At 44.4% G+C, this 22,390-nt stretch overlaps 1 protein-coding gene across 3 annotated transcripts in view; it reads left to right on the forward strand.

The window, feature by feature from the left end:
- LOC120867013 (aminopeptidase O (putative)) overlaps positions 1–22,390 on the forward strand; it is a 418,141-nt gene that overhangs the window by 256,835 nt on the left and 138,916 nt on the right. For all 3 annotated transcript variants that reach the window (XM_040245140.1, XM_040245125.1, XM_040245132.1), the window contains exon 7: positions 3,745–3,851. In XM_040245140.1, coding sequence (XP_040101074.1) covers positions 3,745–3,851 — 107 coding nt within the window. The remainder of the gene's footprint in view (positions 1–3,744; positions 3,852–22,390) is intronic.

A 22,390-nucleotide genomic window follows, 5' to 3' on the forward strand; every position in this document is an offset into this window, starting at 1 on the left:
CTGACGAGGAGACGTTTGAGCAAAGACTTGCAGAACAGGTGGTGCTGCGGCATACTTAAGCACTCCTTTGTGGTTGTGGTTGTGTTGACATCGACCGTGTTCTGCTTTGTTAAGTGATGAGATGAAATTTTAAATCCAGAGTCATGATTTTAGATGTCTGCTGCAAGTAATGAGGAATGAAGCAGCTGATATTGCAGATTAGGGAATGGGGAGGACTGTGGTACACCGGCCGCTTGCCCTCAGTTCTGACCAATTGCTGTCGTGTTGAAAGGAGGGCTCAATAGAGCCTGGACTTCTAGTGTTTTAAAAGAAACTATGACTCTGGATTTTTATGTGAAATGTATCAGTGTGAAAAATATGCAGACCAAATACACACCGAGGCCAGACCTGCTCAACACACTCCTAGTTTACAACCTCTACTTTAAAGAATTAGCCACCAGCAATAAGGAAGCTATGGCAGCTAACCTGCTTCCTGCTTGCTTCCTGCTTGTTTTCCAGTTCCTAATATCTGGTCACATCTTTTCCCCTACCATCTCTGCATACTGGACTATTTGAATTCTGAAATTCACAAGTTTGTACACATCATGATTTTGTTCAAGTTCCTTCTGCCTGTTGAAATCCTGTCTATCTTTCACTAGCCAGCTCAAGGTCACCTTCCTTTGATAGCCCAGGCTCTTCATCTCATCCACAGTTCAGCAACGCTCTTCTAGAAACTTTGCGTTTCCACTGTAGTTGTACTTGCCTCTTCTTCCTCACTTGTTTCTTCTTCCCCCTATCCTCATGAGTAGGCGATAACCTCTTTCACAGTGGCAGAGTGCCCTGCTCATCCTCCCACCCCGCTTTCCCACCTTGGCTACTGAGCTAGCAGTGTGCATAGCTGTGTCCCCCTCCACGCAGAATCCTATGAAGAGAGGTCACCGGGCAGATTCTTGAGCAGAAAGGCTGGGTCTGAGGTAGGACCCGCGTTGGAATCCCAGCTTTGCTGCTTGCCAGCTTTGTGAGTGTCAGGTGGTCAAGTCACCTCTCTGAGGCTCAGTTTCCTCATTTATAAAATGCTTAACCTTGCAGAGTGGAAGGGGTGGTGTGTGAATGAGCTTATTAGCACCATGCCTGACACGTAGAGTGTGTGCAAGAAATACCAGTTGTCCTTCTTGTTGTCGTCATCTTTGTTTTTACCACCACCTTGCATGGAGTAGGGATTCAGCAAGGATTGAATAGGTTTAATGTAAATGTGCCTCTCTCACCATCTCTCCCCTGAGGTGCTTCCAACTGAGACAATCAGATTTGTGCTATTCTGGTAATCATGAGTGTATGTCAGATGTCTGATGACCATCTCTCTGCCCTTTATGTCCTGAATCCCCAAAGAGCACACCCCCTTTATCTTTCCTCTTGCCTCTACCTCCTGGAATCTCTCTGCTTGGGTCCTGCCTCTAGCTGTTCTGCCCTGCATCAATCGGTACTGAGAGAGACACAAAGTTGGCCTGGCTGCATCTCACAGCTATAAACCTTCCATGTGTCCATTCTCTGCTAGATTCATAGAGATAAAAGGCGAAGTCCACAATGCTGCTTTGAAAAAGATCAGAGTCTAATTTTGAAGATAAGGAAAGCATATAGTGGAAGGAAGAAGAAAATAAGTTAGAAAAGAGAGGTAAACACTAATTAGTATGGGAGTTCAAAGGTGAAAGAGGCTGGATGTGAGAAAATCCAGAAAACCTTCTTGGAGGAGATGACTTCTTATGAGCCTCAAAGGGAAAATAGGGGTTAAAGTTTTTCTGTCCCTCCTTTACCCTTAACCTGGAGTAGGGAGCAGTCCACCTCATCATCCTTTACCTGCAGTAAATCTTCAATATGTGAAACCACAGATACCCTCTGAAGTGAAGTGTCCATTCTGGAATCAGCACAAAGTTTGGAAACATTTCCAGGGTTCATCCTTTGCCCTGATCCCTTCCTTGAAGGTTGAATAAAACTGAGCTGCTGGTGGTCCCTGCCAAGCCTCCTCAGCCAGAGAAAAGTGCTCCTCAGGGCAGAAAAGGGTGGGTGGCCTCAGGGGACTCTCCCAGTCAACAGGTTACTTCATCCCTGAACAAGGCATGAGGGTGCAATGTTACTTTTCTGCCCAGGAGACTGTACTTTGCAGTGCCACACATTATCAAGTACAGCAAAGGGGAGCGGGGGATCTCTGAACAAGGAGATAGAAACCTCCACTCCTCTCAGTGGGATTCCATAGAGAGAAGTGAATTGAATTAGTGGCAAGTTGAGTCATATAACTTGTCATCAACTTGGAGAAAGTCTAGACTTCTTCACAGGTGTCTTAGTCAGCTCAGGATGCCATAACAAAGCACCACAGACCAAGAGACTTAAACAGGCTGGGAAGTTCAAGATCAAGGTGCTGACAGGCTTGGTTTCTGATGAGGCCTCTCTTCCCTGGCTTGATAAGGGCCATCTTCTCATTATGTTGTTACATGGCCCAGAGAGAGAGTTTCAGTGTCTCTTCCTCTTCTTACAAAGACACCAACCCTATTGGGTTAGGGCCTTATCCTTTTGAACTCGTTTAACCTTAATTACCTCCTTAGAGGCCCCTATCTCCAAACATAGTCACACTGGTGACTAGGTCTTCAACATAGGGTTTCCTGCTGGGGGAACACAATTCAGTCCATAACAACAGGACACAAATTTTGCTGATCATGTTCACCACTGCTAGCTACTTGGCACTTCTGTCCCTCCCTGAATGGCAGCCTGCTCCCTGGCCAACCTTAACCTTCCCCATTTTTAAAACATTTCACACTCTTTCCAGGCCCCATGAGCTTTGTACATGCTTCCCCTCTTCCTGAAATTTTTCCTCTCCTAGCTGACTCCTCCTTTCCCTGAGGGCCAGTTCAAACCCCATCCCCTCCCCAGGAAAACCTTCTGAACACCCTGGTTGTCCGGGGAGCTCTGGGGTCCTTCTTCAACCCCTACCATCACTGGACTCCAACGGTTAGTATTCTCATCTGTCTCCCTCGACTCCTCAAGGTCATAGTTGTGTCCATTATGTCCCCAGGGCCTAGCAGAGAATCAGTAAATATCTGTTAGTTTCCAGGAATGCCTGTAGACACTGACAGTTCCCTCCCCAGTGGATGTCCTTCCTCCCACCCCACCCACCCCCCACTGTGGCATTTAAAGCCGAGGGGCCTTGTGAGCACACGGGTGACAGCAGCCAGTTCTGCCCAGTAGGGCAGGGGTGATGGCCTTCCCGCCCGAGAGGGAGTCTAGGCATTGGGCTCTTCCTGGTTATATGCAAACAGAGTCATCTGGGTTACATTAGCACCCCTGTAAACAGCCCTTAACAAAACTGGGGGCTGGGAAAAAATAGGAGGTAAATGGAGGGGACCTTTCCCACCCTGTGTGAAAAGACAAGGCAAGAGAGGGCTGGATGGAATCAGAGTGGAAACCAGCCCCTAGGGAGGTCTGCTCTCTCCAGGGCAGGATGAGGGGCGGGGCGGGGGGGTGGAGGGGGAGGCTGTCGGACCAGGGGGCACCTCCCAAACAGGCAGCGCGGGAGGGCGGGCTGGTTCTTCGTTTGAGGACCTAAAAGACCTCGTTGGCCCTCGGACTTTCCCTATGGGGCACGAGGCGCAGTGGGGGCTGTCTGTGCCATCCCCCCTGAAACAAAGCCCGCAGCTCCATTGGGCGGCTCTGACTCTGCAGAGGACAGCAGTGACTGTGTTTTGTGCATGTGTGTTTGTGCGTCTGTGCTCCAAGCAGCTGGCCCCCCACGAGGCCCGGGAACAGCAGAAGCTGAGGGCTTGCCTGCGCTGGCATCGCCTCCAGGACGAGGTGCAGAACTCCCCGGAGGAAATGCAGGTGTTGAGGTAAAGCCCCCATGATCCTGTCACCTTCCCGTCCTCCCTATCACGCTCCTGCTTCCCTTCAAGGCACATCCAGGCCATCTCTTAAATCTGCTGGGTTTCCTTTTTAAATTAAATTGGGCTAGATTACTCATCCTCCCAGGGATGTGACTGTTAACATTTTAAGTCTTTCAGGGCGTGGGTTTGGATTTGCCTTCTGACATTTTCCTGGTGTCTGTGTTCAGGAAAAAAACTAGCACAGGGCCATTTCCAGGATCAAATTCTTCATTTGAAGTTCTAATGGTCACTTCACATGGTGACCGTGGACTTGGAGAAGGTGAGGGTCTGGTAGCCTGGCAGACAGTAACCCTTTAAAGCCAAAAGGAGAAAAGAAAAAAAAAAAAAAAAGCCTTTAGGAAAATATTGATTCCTAAGTGTTTAGTAGTAACAGATGTTTGTGTCAATGGGGCCTTTTGTTCCGGCTGGGTCCCCGGCAGGAGGCCACTCCCGTGCTGGTGGGAGGATTCTACTCTTGGCTCCCTGGTTTTATTTTCAGAGCGTGTCTTGCAACACTTGTAGGATTACTTCTCGCCATTTCACCTTTTTTTTTTTTTTGGTTTCTCTCCTCTCCTTTTCTTCACTTCTCTAGATAGTTGTTTATCTGAAACCTTGAGCCTAGGCCCCAGGAGCACTGTGGTTACTATGGCAACAGAAGCTTTCCTCCTGCCCCCCTGTTGACTGGAGCCAAGCCTTTGGAATCTGCAGTCAGACAGGTGGGAAGGCGGCCATCCAGGAATCGCCCCTTATTTTAGATGGCAGCCCCTAGGGCCAGTCTACCGCCTGGGTAGAAGCCTGCCTGGACCAGTTCTGTTGCCATTTGTTTTTAAATAAAAACCCCCCTTCTGCAGTGACTGCACACTAAGGCCGAGGTCTGAGGGAAATGCCGAGCCCAGCCTGACCCCAGCGAGGCTAACCAGTGCTTTTGTGCAGCAGCGCTGGGTGTGGCCGCTCTTCCCAGGGAGATGTCTTCCCTCGCACACTAACCGCAGGCATCAGCTGACTCATCCATTGTTTAGGAGCCAGGAGCCTGCCCTCCCCACCCAGTGCCACTATGAGCATCCTTTCCCTCAGCTGCCAGAATGGTGACACCCATGGCCACCGTGGATAGGGTCCCCGCTCTCTCAGAACTTTCACTTATCAGGGACCCTCTTGTGTGCACAGCTTAGTTACAGGCAGTGAGAAGCTGATGCGAAGGGAACCCGGAGATTTATAGTAGGGAGGGTGGGGAGTGCCTCTTGGAGGAGCACCAAGGCCTGCAGGCAGGAGAGGGCCTGGCATGCTGGGGTTGAGGAAGAAAGGTCGGTGGTGGTGCAGTTGGAAGGTCGGGAGAGGCGGGTGAGAGCTGGATCATCTGGCCTTGTCCTGAGTTGCTCCAGGGCCTTAAGGACAGAGGATCTGATCTGTCTGGTGCTTTGACTCTGCTTCCCTGGCCGCTGTGTGACGTGGATTGCAGGCAGCAGATGAAGAGCAAGGAGGAGGGTTAGAAGTTGCTGTGGTCCACACTAGCGGTCCTGGCGGCGGCGGGGTAGACGCAAGAAGCAGGCCTGTTTAAGACATGCTTTGGCAGTGGAACTGGCAGGTCTTTGGTCTATTGAATATGGAGAAAAGGAAAATGAAAGTGTCCAGAATGACTTCTAGGCTTTTGACTTGAGCAGCTGGGTAGACAGATGGTGATGCCATTTGGTGAGATGGTAAAGACTTTGGGAGGAGCAGGCTTTGGAGGGAAGAATAAAGATTTCGGTCTTGCGTGTTGTTAAGTGTGATGTGCCAAATAGACATTCAGTGTGGAGAATGCAGTGGGGTTTACAAGTGAGGAGCTCAGTGGAGAGACTGAAACATTCACCCTATGGATACTTACAATTCTGAGCCCGTTGAAATCACCAGGGAGAAAAAAAAAGTGAGAGAAGAGGTTGGGAGGAAGATGAGGAGTCAGCAGAGAAACTGGGAAAATCAATGTAGAGAAAACCCAGAGGCCAGGAGTCATGGAAGCCAGGAAGGAAAATGAGTCAAGAAGGCGAAGTGGGGTGTCAGATGTTGCTGAGGGGTGTTGTAAAAGGGCTAGAGAGAGGTGACCTTTGTTTGGATCACATGAAAGATGTTGGTGACCTTGACATGCATGCATTTATTCATGAGTTGTGGAGAAGGGAGTCAGATTGGAGTGGGTAGAGAGTGAATGGGAGGTCAGGAAGCAGAGACACTGAGTCTGGACTTTGTGAGAGGAGTTGTGCTGGGAGAGGAGCAAGGTGAGGGCCTGGGAGGTTTGTTTTAAGACAGCTGATACAGGAACAGACTGGTGTGTGAGCTGTGTAATTTCACCAATCCCGCCAAGACTCAAGGCTCTCAAGACTCAGCTTCCCCACTTTCCAAGTCTCTAAGTCCCTTCGATGCTTCCAGTTCGGAATGACCACAGACCATCCTGAGTGGGTAAGGATATTATAACTAAAGTTAGTTGATGAAATGTGTTCCCAACATATAAACAGCCAGATGTCCACTGGGAAGTCAGTACACACATGCAGAGAGCCTTGTTTCGGGGCTTCATGGAACTTCTGACATCCAAGAGCTTTTCCTTTGTGTATGGAGCTGGGAGAAGGAATACACTATTTTTAGACCCTTGTGCTAGAAGGCTTATTATGGCATTTGTTTGTCTTAGTATTCAGAAATTGTGTTTGCCTAAATTTAGGCTAACCATGAAATGAGTGCATTTGAAAGAGTGTTGCACATCAGTATGGAAAATATTGTTATCAGATGCACTTACAATGAAGAGGAAATGTTTCTGAACCTGCCCTGAATTGTATAGTCTCAGTTTAGTTTACTCCCATCCCTTAGAATTCTCCCTTAAATGGGCACAGAGAACCTAGAATGACAGAAAATGAAAAGGAAAAACCAGGATTGTAAAAATTTATTCTCAGATTTTTGTTTTAATACAAAAATAAGACCTTGGGAAAGAAGTCTCATAAAATGATCATCAAAGATGCTATCTTTTCCCCCTGTCTTTGAAGATACCCCATGGTCTTGAAATAATGGACCAAGAACAATTTAGAAGTCTTAGTTTCACACTGCCAGATGCAACGGAAACTTCAACTTATCTTTGCAACAACTTTCAACATGGTTGACCACTCTTTCTAAAAACACTTTCTTCTCTTGGCTTCTGTGTCACAGTCTTCTTGATTACCTTCTGCTTCACTGCTGGTCCTTCCTCACCTCTCCTGCTGGCTATTTCACATCTTCACTTAGGTGACTCGTGGTTTTGAAAGACTGGTTAAGGTGTCCAACATCATATAGCTGATTAAGAGCAGAGTGGGGGTTGAAATAATCCTCTTTTTCCTACTCTATCTTCCTGCCTCTGAAGAACTCGATATAGCATTTAGTTGCAGTAAAAAAAAAAAAAAAGAAAGAAAGAAAGAAAGAAAACTCCAGGCATCTTGAACTGTGGAAGGACATGAAGGTTGTGTTGAAAAAAGACTTCTTAGACCAAAGCATCTTTGTGTTTTTACACATAAGACTGTATCTGATTATTTCAGTCAATATAGGGAAACAGCAAATTCAGTATTGTGTTGATGATATTAAAGGAGTATTAACAAAGTGAGAAGAGAAAAATTAAAATTATGTTTGTCTCTGACTTGCTAATTTCAGTAATTTATAAGACCTGTTCCATTTGTACCTTCCATATTCCCAGTGTTGAATTACAGCTCTCATCAAATGTGTCTTAAATCGACCTAGTGGTAAGTTTTATTTGGTTACAGCAGTTCCTTGTGTTTTCCTATCTCTCTCAGCCTTCACTGGCTGGGGAGCCTGTCACGTGCCTGCAGGCTCCTAAGGCATAGTTTCAAAAGGCTAGGGTCACATTACTACTGGCTCCATGCCTTTTCTCATTTGTTAATTATTAAAATGCCTTTCCCATAGACGAGCCCCCAGTGGCTGTCTCCAGACCCTCCCTCACCTCTCCACCACCCCGGGCAGAACCGTCCACTCTGCAAAGCCTGATCTTCCTGCCATTCCACTCTCCTCTGCCTGGCGGCCATTGCTTTACTCTCTCCTATTCCTTTCCCCAGTCCCCGGCCTAAAAGCCCCTCCCTTGTCCAGTGTAGCAGCCATGACTCTTGACAAGCAAGGCGCCTTCTGAAAGGCTCCCATGCCTCTGGTCTCCAGGGTATAGCTGCATCCAGCCTCTTCCAAGTGCTTTCAGTTAGCGTATCACGACTGGCCAGCGGGATGGAAGAGCTCCGATGGCAGGGTCAGAAGAAATCTCTGTTGGTTTTTATTGTTTGTGATTTAGTACCACTTCCCCCTTTTCTGGATTCATTGTTAAAAGTCAAACTCGTGCTGAGAAAACCTTAAAATATATCACGTTGAAGAGGTGCTGACAAGCCCAGAGTCTGACGTGGCTCTTTCTAACTACTGCCTCCACAGTTGATACGGTTCTAGAGAAATGTGAGCTCTTTTCCTATCTTCCTCGTGAATCCCTCGCTGCTCCCCCCCCCCATTACAAAGACATCCCATAAGAAGAGGAAACCCTTCAAGTCTGTAACTCTATGGCCAAAATGGAATGTTCCTGCCATGAGTCCTTTGAATTTGCACAGTACCTAAGCACAGTTTTCCATTTTTCCCTTAAAAACCTATGCGTAAACCTTCTCTAGAATGCATGAAGTCTTCACCTTTAAAGTTTTTTTTTTTTAAATTCTTATTTCTAATCCTTCAAGAACACAGCAATCTTTTCCCACCCACGTGTGGGAACGTGTCCATCCACAGCCACACAAGCCTTTCTCATGGAAAAACTCCAGCCCAGAGTGTCAGTCTTCACCACTGCTCCTCCACCCTGAGCTTGAACACTCCCCGGAATTCTTCTTTCAGTGGCCCTGCAGGCACAAATAAATCCCTTCACTCCTCCTTGGGCAGCTCCCTTCTGTGTTGCCTTTGGTATCTATTCCAGACCTTCCCCTCCCTCCTTTCCTTCTCTTGCTCCTGCCCCAAAGAAAAGACTGAAGCCACCAGCCTTTGATTCTATAAGCACATCAGCATCCATGTCTATCTTGACCTCTCAGATGTCTGAGTGCCAACCTGACAGTCTCAGTACAGCTAAAGAGAAATGTCCGGTTCTAGAAACAGAACTAGAAATGAGTATGCCTTGATGCATATCACAGAGCTACATATCTGAGTGAGCTTTAGACCCCTCTGCCTATAAGAGAGACGCGAAGGAAGATTGGCATACCAAGGGAGGAAGAAGTTCCCATCACTTTGGACATGAACTGGGGTCACAAGTCTAGGGAAAATTGTTCCTAAGGGCCCTGTGCCCTTATGATCACCAGATTCTGTAAACATAGTTTACCTTATTAGGCTTAACTCATCAGGCTCCTCGCCTCTTAATCTTACCGTAGTAGGCTCCTCTGCTTTGTTTGGTACTGTTAATAACTCTTTCCTTCTGGAAATTTCTGTTTCATGGCTGCGCTCTTCTTGTTCTCCTTGGTCCCGTCTGCCATCCCCCTTCCATCTCCTTCACAGTCTTCATCTTCCTGTACTTAGAGTTGGCCTTCCCTAGAGGACCCCTCCTGACTGCTCATCCTCCTGGAGTGGTTTCATTTAAACACTTTCTCTTAGTGGGGATTCCTCTGAAGCACATGAAATTCTTGTCAAAGAGATTTGTTAGGAAGAAGTCTCAGAAGGGGAAAATGGAAGGGAGAATGGACTGCCAAGCCAGGTGCCATGATATCAAGTCAGGTTATACAGGAGTGCCCTGGAAGCAGTGTGGGTCAGCTTCAGAATGGTCCTCATCAGGGGCAGGGAGCCCAGAGAGTGAATGTTCCAGCACCTGTCATCATTGCTGAGAAAGAAATACATTCCAGGTGCTTCTGGTCCTTGTGTTCATAGGCAAAATAGGCTCAGGCAACCTGAGGGTCACATCTGACAGAGTCAAGAGAACATGCCGAGAGCTTATGTGAACACAGATGATGAAAGGGTCCCATGGGTTATGAGTGGGGCATTGGCACAGCTGGCCACACCTCTCGTTTGTGCTGCAGGCTCCTAAACCTCCAGCCCTCTCTTAAAGATCAGATGTGAATGCTGAATTGTCCATATGACACAGTCTCTCCCTGGTGGCTCAGATGGTAAAGAATCTGCCTGCAATACTGGACACCCAGGTTCGATCCCTGGGTTGGGAAGATCCCCTGGCGAAGGGAATGGTTACCTACTCTAGTATTCTTGCCTGGAGAATCCCCATGGACAGAGGAGCTTGGTGGGCTACAGTCCATGGGATCACAAAGAGTTGGACACAACTGAGCAACTAACATCTTCATTTTTCTTCTTTCTTTCTCCCTGTAGCCCGCCAGGCTCCTCTGTCCATAGCGGTTCTCCAGGCAAGAATACTAAATGCTGGGTGCTTGATAAATGCTGAAGAAGTGAATGTTGTAGACAACATGATCTCTGTCTGAGTTTCTTTGTATATTATACAGAGAGTTGAAATATTGTTCACAAGAGAGTAGATAAACAAATTCTAGGCTGCATCTTCAGAATTCAAAGAGCTAAGAGTTTAATATTTGTAAGCTTAGTTAGAAAGGGCCATTCAGAAGATGTGAGGCTTGAGCTTGGAGTGTAAGAGAAAACTGCACTGATGCTAGTAAAGCAGTGAAAGGAAAGGAGCTCAATGAGCAAAGCCTGGCAGGCATAAACAGTGAATTGGTTGTGGACATAGCCATTAAGTGAGAAATGGGTTTCCTGATTAGGAGAACCATTAAGAACCTCTGAGACTGAAGGTGGCCCAGGCTGAGTAATGGAGTTCCTTTGATGCCAAATTCAAGAGTTTGCATGTGACTGTCTAGGCAGTGGGAAACTTTTTTCAGTTCCAAGAATGACATAGTGAAAATAGCATTCTGGGAAGATTACCCAGCCTTTGGGATAACGTATAATCAGAGAGAGAGTGTAGAGAGGCCAGAAAGAATTAGATGGCTGTTTCAGGACAGACCTGAGATTTGAAGAGTTTGGGACCCTCTTCTTAAATGGTCTAAGGCTTTGAATGAGTCGCTCATTTGGGGTTTTTCAAAACTGATTGAAATGTCCATACAGCTTCAAGACTGCTTCTAATAAAAGGATGTAAAGCTGTCTCTGATCCTAGATAAGGACCGACCCGATAAAGGAACTGGTTGAATACGTGAGCTTTGTGGAGCTTGTTATGACTTGAACAAGGTGAAGGGCTACAGTCCCAGTGCCTTCTTGGCCAAGACCTAGTCTACCCCGCCTCTTTTTAGAAAAAAATCGTCTGAGGATGCAGACCTAAAGTCTCCAGAGCTCGTTAGTGCTCAGTTCTCAACCCAGGAAAAGTAGCATAGGGTTAAGTCAGCCTGGAAGCCAAACGCCTGGATTTAAGTCCAGTGGTGACTCCACTACTTGCTATGTGACCTTGAGAGAGGTACACAACCAGACTGATCTTAGCTCCTCACGGCAGAATGGGAATAGTAACACAACAGTTTCCATTTTATAGGTGAATTTGAGCAATAAATGTGATGAATACATGTAAATCATTTAGAATACATGTGTTAGACTAAATCACGGGAAATTGCCATTTTGACACATCTAAAATGACTGACTATTGTGAATTTCCTTTGGCTCAACCTATAGTAAATACTCAACACATGTTAGATACTGTCATCTAGACCCTCTGGCACCAGGTAAATGCTTGCTCAACAAGTGACAGAGGGCTCAAGGACGCAGCCCCATGGCCAGCCTCACTCTCTCCTGGTTTATTCTGGTTTCTGTCTCCTCCTTCGTGGCTGCCACCCTCCAGCTGGCGACCACGGAGGCACCCTGCTCCTGTCTCTTTACCAAGCAGAGCCTAGAAACACCTACCTTTCCTCCTCACAAACTTGCAGTTGGCTAGAATGTTCCAAAGTTAATTTTGCTAAGAAATTAAGAGAATTTTTTTTTTTTTAGTTAGTTAGTTATTAGCCACACCTCACACAGCATGTGGGTTCTTAGTTCCCAAACCGGGGATTGAACCTGAGCTCCCTGTAGTGGAAGCTCAGAGCTTCTACCACTGGACTGCCAGGGAATTCCCATTTTTTTTAAAGTAGAAGAATGCCTGGTTACAAATAGAAAGGGTAAGATTAAAAGCAAGCACACCGCGCCTCCACCCTCCCTCCCACCCCCCAAAAATCTGAACATTAAACAGAGATGCTCAAATGAACAGCCTGAGGAAAGAATTAACTTGGCAATGCTTCTAAGACTGCTGGGAACCTATTTCTGGTCTAATCTCTACATAAGGGCCACCCTGGTGTCCCCTCTGGCTCTGCTCTGTACAGCTTCCCCGGCCTCTATGCAGAATCTGACTACAGCCCTGAGAAGAACAACATTCTTTGGTGTATGGCCTTCAAGAGTTCTCACCCGAGCTCAGACCACTAGCACTGGCCCGTGAGGTTCTCGATATCTGTGTCTTGAAACTCTTGCCCACCACCCTCCATCACTCAGGCTCAAAGTCCCCTCCAGCCCGTTATCCCTGTCTGCTTCATTGTTCCTGTTTTTTGTTTGTTTGTTTTTAATTTGAATCACACATGCTGGGTAGCTAGCTGTATAGACTGCTTCTACCCTTTCGTGACAGGGGATTGCTGTACCTGTGCCAGCATTTTCTGAAAATCTTGAGGGGCTCCCAGCCAACCAGAAACAGACCCTGCCCTTTCCTGTCTCAAAGGCCAGCTCCACCCCCTTGAGCTGCCCACTCAGTTCCTGAGGGCGGAGGGACACCCTCAGCTCACACTTCTTTTACCCAGCAAAGATGACAGACACATCCTGAATAGTTGACTCAAATAACCCTTCCTTCTTCATTCTTCAGACCATTCTCTGGTTACTCATCTCTCAAGTATTTCTAAGGGTGGGGTAGAATTCTCTTTGATAGGCCCATAATTACATATGTAATGTACCTGATGTTTCTTTTTGCAATAGCATTTAGTAGACTACATTCTTTTTAAATATAGAAAAACATAAAGAAGAAATAAAGTAGTTGATAAGCATTACTAGTTAACCATGTTTAAAAAAAAAAGAAAACTCAGTTTCAGTTTCAGTTCAGTCACTCAGTCGTGTCCGACTCTTTGCGACCCCATGAACCGCAGCACGCCAAGGCCTCCCGTCCATCACCAACTCCCAAAGTCCATCCAAACCCATGTCCATTGAGTTGGTGATGCCATCCAACCATCTCATCCTCTGTCATCCCCTTCTCCTCCTGCCCCCAATCTTTCCCAGCATCAGGGTCTTTTCAGATGAATCAGCTCTTCACATCAGGTGGCCAAAGTATTGGAGTTTCAGCTTCAGCATCAGTCCTTCCAATGAACATTCAGGACTGATTTTCTTTAGGATAGACTGGTTGGATCTCCTTGCAGTCCAAGGGACCCTCAAGAGTCTTCTCCAAAACCACAATTCAAAAGTATCGATTCTTCTGTGCTCAGCTTTCTTTATAGTCCAACTCTCACATCCATACATGACCACTGGAAAAACCATAGCCTTGACTAGATGGACCTTTGTTAGAAAAGCATAAAATTCCATCCCTACCACTGTAGTCCTCACCCTGAGATAATCATATTGTCTTGTGAATCCTTTGGAAAATAAGCCTTATAAGCATATGTGCATAATTTTTCTATATTGCAACCCTGTGGGGTACTGATTCACTATAACACTACTTGCTTATGAAATATTTTCCTAAAAAATAATTCCTATATTACATAAACCACTCTATAATAGTTCACTCCTATTTTGCTCATCCTCTGAGGATATCTCATGCCCTCAGCCAATTCTAGCACTATCTGCATTACATTCTTGGGTAATGAGTATTAATTTGCCATTCAGAAAAACTCTGAACCAGTGAGTACTTTGGCCTGTAATCTCATGTAATCCTAAATTGACTCTCTTCTACAGATTATTTGTTTACTCCTCGTATGTCTCCCTCATGCTTTGCATTTAGTTTGTGTTTTGGCCAATTGTTTTGATCAAGAATGACTGACAAAAGCTGTACAACTATTTGACTGAAGCTGCTGCAAAGACACAAAAGAAAAATATCTTGGTGGTGGTTTAGTCACTAAGTCATGTCCGACTCTTGCGACACCATGGACTGTAGCCTGCCAGGCTCCTCTGTCCATGGGATTCTTTAGGCAAGAGTACTAGAGTGGGTTGCCATTTCCTTCTCCATGGGATCTTCCTGACACAGGAATCAAACCTGGGTCTCCTGCATTGCAAGCAGATTCTTTACTGACTGAGCTACAAGGGTAGCCCAAAATATTAACAAATAGCAAAAAAAAAAAAATCTTACTACGCATTAAAACCCAGTTTCATAGAGGCTCCTCCCCTTTTCAAGTCAATGGTTGAGGAGAGAAGGGATAAAAAAGAGGGATTGTATTTCTGTTAAACATTGTACCATAGGGTCTAGTCAAAGTAATTAGCTAAGAAAGTAAAATAAAAGACATTCACATTGGAAAGGAAGAAGTGAAACTATCTTTTTGTGGATGACATAATCTATATGGAAAATTCTAAAGAATCCACCTCAAACACTGTTAAAACTAATAAACAAGTTCATTAAGATTGCAAGATACAAGAGCAGTATACAAAACATGGTTGTGCTTCTTTCTGTTTTAATTGAATACTGTGTTAGTTTCAGGTGTACAGCAAAGTGATTCAGTGATTTTATATATATATATATATAGAGAGAGAGAGAGAGATGCTGTGCTCATGTGTGTGCTCAATCACGTCCAACTCTTTGTGACTCCATGGACTCTAGCCCACCAGGCTCCTCTGTCCATGGGATTTTCTAGGCAGGAATACTGGAGTGGGTTGCCATTTCCTTTGCCAGGAGATCTTCCTGACTCAGGAACTGAACTGGCATCTCTTGCATCTCCTGTACTAGCAGGCAGTTTCTTTACCACTAAGCCCAAGAAAGATAGATATATTTTTCACATTATTTTCCATTTAGGTTATTTACAAGATATTGACTATAATTCCCTGCACTATACAGTAAATCCTATTGTTTATCTACTTTATATATGGTAATGTTTATCTGTTAAGCCCAAATTCCCAATTTATCTCTCTCCTTGACTTCCCCTCTGATAACCATCAGTTTGTTTTCTGTATCTATGAGTCTGTTTCTCTTTTATAAATTAGTTCATTTCTACTACTTTTTAGATTCCACATTATAAGTGATATCATATAATATTAGTCCTTCTCTGTCTGATTTACTTCACTTAGTATGTTAATTTCTAGGCCCATCCATGTTGCTGCAAAATGACAATCTTTGTTTTTTAGGGCTGAGTAGTGTTCCGTTGTATATATGTACCACATCTTCTTTACCTATTCATTAAGACAGTTGTGTTTCTTTACACTCACTATAATAATCTGAAAAGGAAATTAAAAGACGAATTCATTTATAACATCAAAAATGATAAAATACTTAGGAATAAGTTTAACAAAAGTGCAAAACATACTAAAAACTATAAAACTCTGTTGAAAGAAATTGAAGAACTGAATAAATGGAAAATCATCCTGTGTTCATGAATTGAAAGACAGGGTTGTTAAGATGCAATCCTCCCCACACTGATCTACAGATTCAACATAATCCCTGCCAAACTTTCAGCAGTCTTTTTTTTCTTTGTTGCAAAAATGGACAAGCTGATCCTAAAGTTCATACGGAAATTCAAGAGACCCAGAACAGCCAAAGCAATCTTGAAGAACAAAAGCAGAGTATTCATACGTCTGTTTTAATACTTACTACAAAGTTACAGTGCGCTTCCAAGGTGGCTCAGTGGTAAAGAATCTGCCTGCCAAGCAGGAGATTCTGGTTTGATCCCTGGGTCAGGAAGATCTCCTGGAGAAGGAAATGGCAACCCACTCCAGTATTCTTGCCTGGAGAATCCCATGGACAGAAGAGCCTGGCAGGCTATAGTCCATGAGGTCATAAGTGTTGGACACGACAACAATAAACAACCAAGTTACAGGAATCAAGACAGCATGGTACTGGCATACGGGCAGACGTGTAGATCAGTGGAACAAAATTGAAAATCTAGAAACAAACACTGCCATTCACGGTCACTTAGTTTTTTGGTTTTTTTTTTTCTTTTGGTTGCACTGGGTCTTTGTTGCTGTGCCAGTTCTTTCCCTAGGGGCTACTCTTTGTTATGGTGCCCAGGCTTCACAATGCGGTATTTTCCCTTGTGGAGCACAGGCTCTAGGCACACAGGCTTCAGTATTGCAACATGCGGGCTCAGTAGTTGAGCTTAACTGCTCCATGGCACGTGGAATCTTCTTGGACCAGGGATCTAACTCATGTCTCCTGCATTGGCAGGTGGGTTCTTATCCACTGTACCACTAGGGAAGTCCAGTCAGTTGGTTTCTGACAAGGGTGCCAGAACTATTCATTGGGAGAAAGAATATTCTCTTCAACAGATGTGCATGGTACAGCTGGATATCCCCATGCAGAAGAATGAAATCAGACTCTCTGCTTCATATCACATACCAAAACAGACTCAATATAGATCAAAGACCTAAATGTAAGTTAAAGCTATTAAACTATTAGGGGAAAAAGCCATAGGTATAAGTCTTCATGAGCTTGGATTAAGTAACAGTTTCTTAGATATGACACCTAAGAAGGGTCAAAAATCAAAGAAGGAAAGTATCAATAAATTGGACTTTATAAGTTTCAAACTTTTGTGTTTCAAAGAACTCCATCAAGAAAGTGAAAAGACAACCTAAAGAATGATAGAAAGTATATTATAATACACTTTATATTATATATATAAGAGAAAACAAATTATAATTCTGAGGGACTTGTATCTAGGATATATAAAGAACTCTTACAACTCAATAAAAAGACAAATAACTAAATTTTAAAATAATTAAAGCAAAAATAATAATAATAACAATAATAAAGGATCTGAATAGACATTTCTCCAAAGGAGATATACAATGGCCAAAAAGCACATACAATGCTTGACATTATTAGTCATCAGGGAAATGCAAATCAAAGCCTCAGTGAAATATTACTTTATACTTAAACTAGACTGTGCTAAATCGCTTCGGCTGTGTCCAACTCTTTGTGACCCCAGGCTCCTCTGTCCCTGGGATTCTATATGCAAGAATACTGAGTGGGCTGCCATGTCCTCCTCCAGGGGATCTTCCTGACCCAGGGATCGAACCCAAGTGTCTTACATCTTTTGCATTGACAGGAGGGTTCTTTACCACTAGGCCAGCTGGAAAGATAATCAGAAAGGACAATGAGGATTTGGAAAAATTAGAACCCTCATACACTGTTGGCGGGAATATCAAACAATTCGGCTCCTTTGGAAAGCAGTCCAGCAGATCCTCAGAAGTTTAAACATAGAGTTACCATACAAACCAGAGTTTCACTTTGAAGTTTACATGAGAAATGAAAACATTAAGTTCATGCAAAAACATGTACAGGAATGTTCATAGTAGCATTATTCTTAAAAACCAAAAAGTGGAAGCAACCCCTGTCCATCAACAGATGAACTGGTAAATAAAATGTGTTATATTCATACAATGGAATATTCATTAGCCATAAGAAGGAACTGAAGCACTGGCCCCTGCTACATGAGTGGATGAATCTCGAAAACACCATGCTAACTGCAAGAAGCTAGACATAAAAGGAAATGTTGTACGATTCCATTTATCTGAAACATCTAGAATAGGCAAATCTATAGAGATAAGAGAGCTTCCCCGATGACTCAGCAGTAAAGAAACTGCCTGCAATGCAGGAAACTCAGGAGACACGGGCTCAATTCCTGGGTTGGGAAGATCCCTTGGAGGAGAGCATGGCAACCCACTCCAGTATTCTTGCCTGGAGAATCCCTGGTCAGAGGAGCCTGGCAAGCTATAGTCCATAGGATCACAAAAAGTCAAACATGACTAAAGCGACTGGGCACGTGTGCACATTGAGACAAGAAGTAGACTAATGGTTATCAGGGTCTGAGGGAGAAAGAGAAAATGGAAAGTGACTGCTTATGGGGTTTCTTTTGGGGGTCATGCAAATGTTCTGGAATTCGATACTGGTGGTGTTGCACAACCTTGTGAGTATACTAAAACCCACCGAATTACACATTTTTAAAAAGGTGAATTTTATGATATACAAGTTGCATCTTTTCTCAGTTGTTTAAAAAAGAGAGAGATTGATAGAAATCACTGGATGTTGTATAACATCACTGTAGCCTTAGTAGGATTGACCAGCAGTTTTCCAGAGGAGAGATAGAAGGAGAACTTAACGCAGGAGGCAGCTGCTGTCCTCAGGGCTGTGGATGCAACCAGAGGAGCCGCTCCCAGTGCTGGATGCCAGGAAGATGTCGCCATGGTGTCTGTGGTATAACACCCCACGCAGAGATGATTCACTTCCAAGGAAGCATCCATCAAGTATAAGTATATACACACCAGTGCGTGTGTTAATTTTTTCCACCCTGGGTAATCCTGATGATTGTGCTGTTATTGACACACGAAAGTCTTTTTTTTTTTTAACTGCTCCAAAATATTCCAGGTTATGGATATTCCATGATCAACTAACCATTTGTTTGGACATGTTGATAATTTCTAGTTTTTTGCTTTTACAAACCATACCGTGTGGACTAGTCCTACCTTACACTTACCATTAGTGCACAGCATGTTAAATGTAAGGCCTCAACAGAGTATTGAGTACAGAGCTGCTCTCCCAACTACTCGTCCTGTTTTACATCCAGGTGTGTGTTGGGCTTCAAACTCAGGCGACCCCTCCATCCCCTGCCACCTCTAGTCCCCAGCATGGTGCCATTCTCCACCCAGGAGGGAAAAGTCCTTATCCGCTCCCACAGACCATCTGCTCCTCTTTGAGTCATAAGAGGAGACGATCCTTCCCATCATTTCAGCATACGGCTCCACACATGCTGTCAGTGTTCAAAGTGTGCTTCTAACCTCCCCTAGTCAAATGAAGTCATATGTGTTTCATTTGCCTCTTTCTGAGATAAAGTCATGGAGTTTCTGTTTTGTTTTGACATTACCCAAAAAAAGTTTCCCATAGCAGACTGACAGCCTGTGCTCTGTGATGATCACCTTGGCCCTGAACAGTGAGAGGCCCCTTTTATCCTGGCTTATGAGGATACTAGTTCAGGTATGTTGCATTCACCTCTCAAAGACAACACTGTACAAAAAGTAGCGAGAACCTTGTATCGCCTGGATACGATGCTCTTTAGCTAAGCCGAGCCCTGAATATATGTGGTTGAATAAAATTCAGTTATGGTTCCTCTAATTCATTTAGGGTTTTTGTTTGTTTGTTTGTTTTACATCAAAATCACCCTTTGTGGATTTAGTGAGGCTAAGGCTGAATAGTGATTGATCTTCCCTCATAGCTCAGTGGATAAAGAATATGCCTAAAAGGCAAGAGAGCAGGGTTCTATTCCTGGGTTGGGAAGATCCCCTGTAAAAGAAAATGGCAACCCACTCCAGTATTCTTGCCTGGAGAATCCCATGGACAGAGGAGACTGGCAGGCTACAGTCCACGGGGTCACAAGAGTTGGACATGAGTTAATAACTAAACCACCACCACCAACAAGGCTGCCTAGCAAACCTACTAACTCCATTGTACTGGAGGAATGATGTTTTACTTCTAAATGCTGCAGCTTAAATATACTTGGCAATCCACTCCAGTAGTATTGCCTGGAAAATCCCATGGACAGAGGAGCCAGGTAGGCTACAGTCCATGGGGTCGCAAAAAGTCGGACACGACCGAGCAACTTCACTTTCATTTTCAAATATACTCTGGGCTCTCTCACCTCATAAAATCATGGACTGTTAGGTCAGAAAGGACCTTAAAAGTGCTCTTGCCTAACCTTCTATCTCCCTGACAGCCACCTAGCTTCTATCTGAGTATTCCGAGGGTTCTGTGGAAACTGCTTGTCTTGGAACAGCCTTCCTTAGCTTAGGCTGGAGCCTGCCTGCATATAGTCTGTCCTCTTCGCCCTCATCTCCAGAGTTGCACAGGATCTGCCCCTTCTCCCCCAGACAATCCAGGTATCTGTAGACCGTGGTCTTTCCTTTCCTCATCACTAGGTCGCAGGGTTGGGAGGACACTTCCCTCCTTGAGTGAAGTTCTTTGCTGTTCTCTTTGTTGACCATGGCCTTCTCCAGTGGACACCTGAACTGAACACAGCACTCTATTTGAGGTTACACCTGTGAAGAGTGCACTGGCACTATTATTGCTTCCCTTCATCTGGGTAACTCAGAAAAGAAAGGACAGCTATTAATAGAGTTAGTTGAAGACACTCACACGTAGACCATTTCTCTTGTTGTTCACTCACCAAGTTGTGTCCAACTCTTCGTGACCCCATGGACTGCAGCACACCAGGCTTCCCTGTCCCTCACCATCTCCCGGGGTTTGCCCAAGTTCATGTCCATTGAATCAGTGATGCCATCTAACCATCTCATCCTCTGTCACTCTCTTCTCCTGCCTTCAATCTTTCCCAGGATTAGGGTCTTTTCCAATGAGTCAGCTCTTCGCATCAGGTGGCCAAAGTATTGAACATATTCCATTTTTAAACCTGGTATTATATATACACCTTCTCAGGGCCGTCTTACCATTCCAATTCCTATGCATTTTTTTCCCTTTCATTACATTTTTTCCTTTCCTTTCAGTTACATTCATTGAGTGCTTCCAATGTGCTAAACACTATTCTAAGCACTTGACATACACTTATTTAATCCTCATAATGGCTTTAGGTACCAGTACCATCTTCCTCCCCATTTGATGAATGAGGAAACAGTACGCGTATAGCAACTGACCACCTTTCTACCTCTAGAAAGTGGCGGAACCAGGATGAAAGCAGAGGCAAGTCTGGCTCCAGAGTCCGCTCTCCCTGCTGTCTGCCCCTATCCCCAGCAGGACTCCCTGTTAATTCTCATTGCTCCTATTGATCTCACCTACTATTTGTTTATTGTTTTGGAAAGCCACATCATCACCTCTTGCTGCCTGTTGAGTTTACAGACAATTTAATACACCAAATCTTTTTCATAGTTAAATACTTTTAAAAGCTTCTTTGTCCTTCTTGACTGTTGTTTTTATTAATTTCAGATCCTCATTCCAGCTTGTGGTTTCTGTTTTTGACTGTAGATGCTATCAGTCAACCAGTTAGACTGCCATACTCAACTTATTTGCAAATTTATTAAGCCAGTAAGTCATCATTCTTTGGAAGGACTCCCTCCCGGTTATAGCAAGTAATTAATCAACAGCATTGAGGTTCTGTTTTTTAACCTTCTGCAAAGCTATGAAATAGCCACCATGTGCTCACCACTACCTCCATCCTGCCAGCTGCCTTAGAGAAGTGAATTTCTGGAAGTCGCCCTCAAGATCCCATGCTACCTCCTTGCAGCCCATCATTTTCTAACTGCTCACAAGCTATCTGTTCGATTCACGGTCACAGACTTTGCTTCTCCTCCTCTTATTCTGTCTTCCTTTGCAAAATCAGAATGACGTTTGTCTATCTCCATCAGTCCCCTTCCCATTGTCTCCATGATTTGATGTGTCCAGAGGCCTGTGATTGCAGGTGGAAGCTTTCTGAGTTGTGGCATGTCCCTCACCTGGCCTGGAGTCAGAACTTCTGTAAATGGTGAAGTCACCCTGTCCACTGATACCAAGAATCAGTTCTCAAATATGAAACATTAGTTCCCACATAACAATGCTTGTTCTACCATGTATAGCTTGAAAATTATTCTCCTGGGCAGAAAGGTTGAAGCAAAGTGGGAGTCAAGTAGTTCTGTTCATCCTGTCACCTCTTAACACTTGGTTTTCTTTAGGCTCTAAACATTGCTGCAAAAGCCCTTTTTATTGTCCTGGGCATCCTCCCTAAGCACAAACTCATATGGAATGTCTACCTTTCTGGCAATGAATTTCCAGGTTCCCAGCTCTTGTAGATAGCTTCCTCCAGCATCCCCCTTTCCTCTTTTGTACAGGCCCTCTTACAACACCCCCTTATCCTGGGCATGCTTTGCTCGTTTGCTTCTTCGTCTCCTTTGAAAACAGTACAAATTACCTCTTGGTGTGCTGAATATGATGATATACTGCACAAACTAATTGTATTAATCCATTCTTTTTTTTTTTTTTTCCTTTTTTGGGGATTTTATTCTTAGAAAGGAATTTCTGATTTATGGCCATTCAAAACTCAAGGACTATTTTGGTTTTTTATTAATGCTCATTACTTCCTGCTTTTCTAAGTTTTTTCTTTCATTTCCCTGCCCTGCTTATCAAATTTGTGGAGTTTTTTGTGTTTTCCACAGTTCTGCTAACTACAGAGTCTTTTCTCATCGCCCTCATCAGCAGCTGACCTCTCTTGCTCTGTGTACCAACCACTGGCTTCTTTCACCCTCAGGGGACAGAATATACCTTCTTCACTTTCCTGTGGCTCCCTGGAGAGGTGCCTCTTTCTGTCTTAAATCATTTTATCAAGTGCCTCTTTCAACACTGGCATGATAGCCTACTGTGTCTGCTATAGGATAATGGTCCCTGATGGGAA

This window comes from Oryx dammah, unplaced genomic scaffold (assembly GCF_014754425.2).
Source record: "Oryx dammah isolate SB20612 unplaced genomic scaffold, SCBI_Odam_1.1 HiC_scaffold_1, whole genome shotgun sequence".
Lineage (NCBI taxonomy): Eukaryota > Metazoa > Chordata > Mammalia > Artiodactyla > Bovidae > Oryx > Oryx dammah.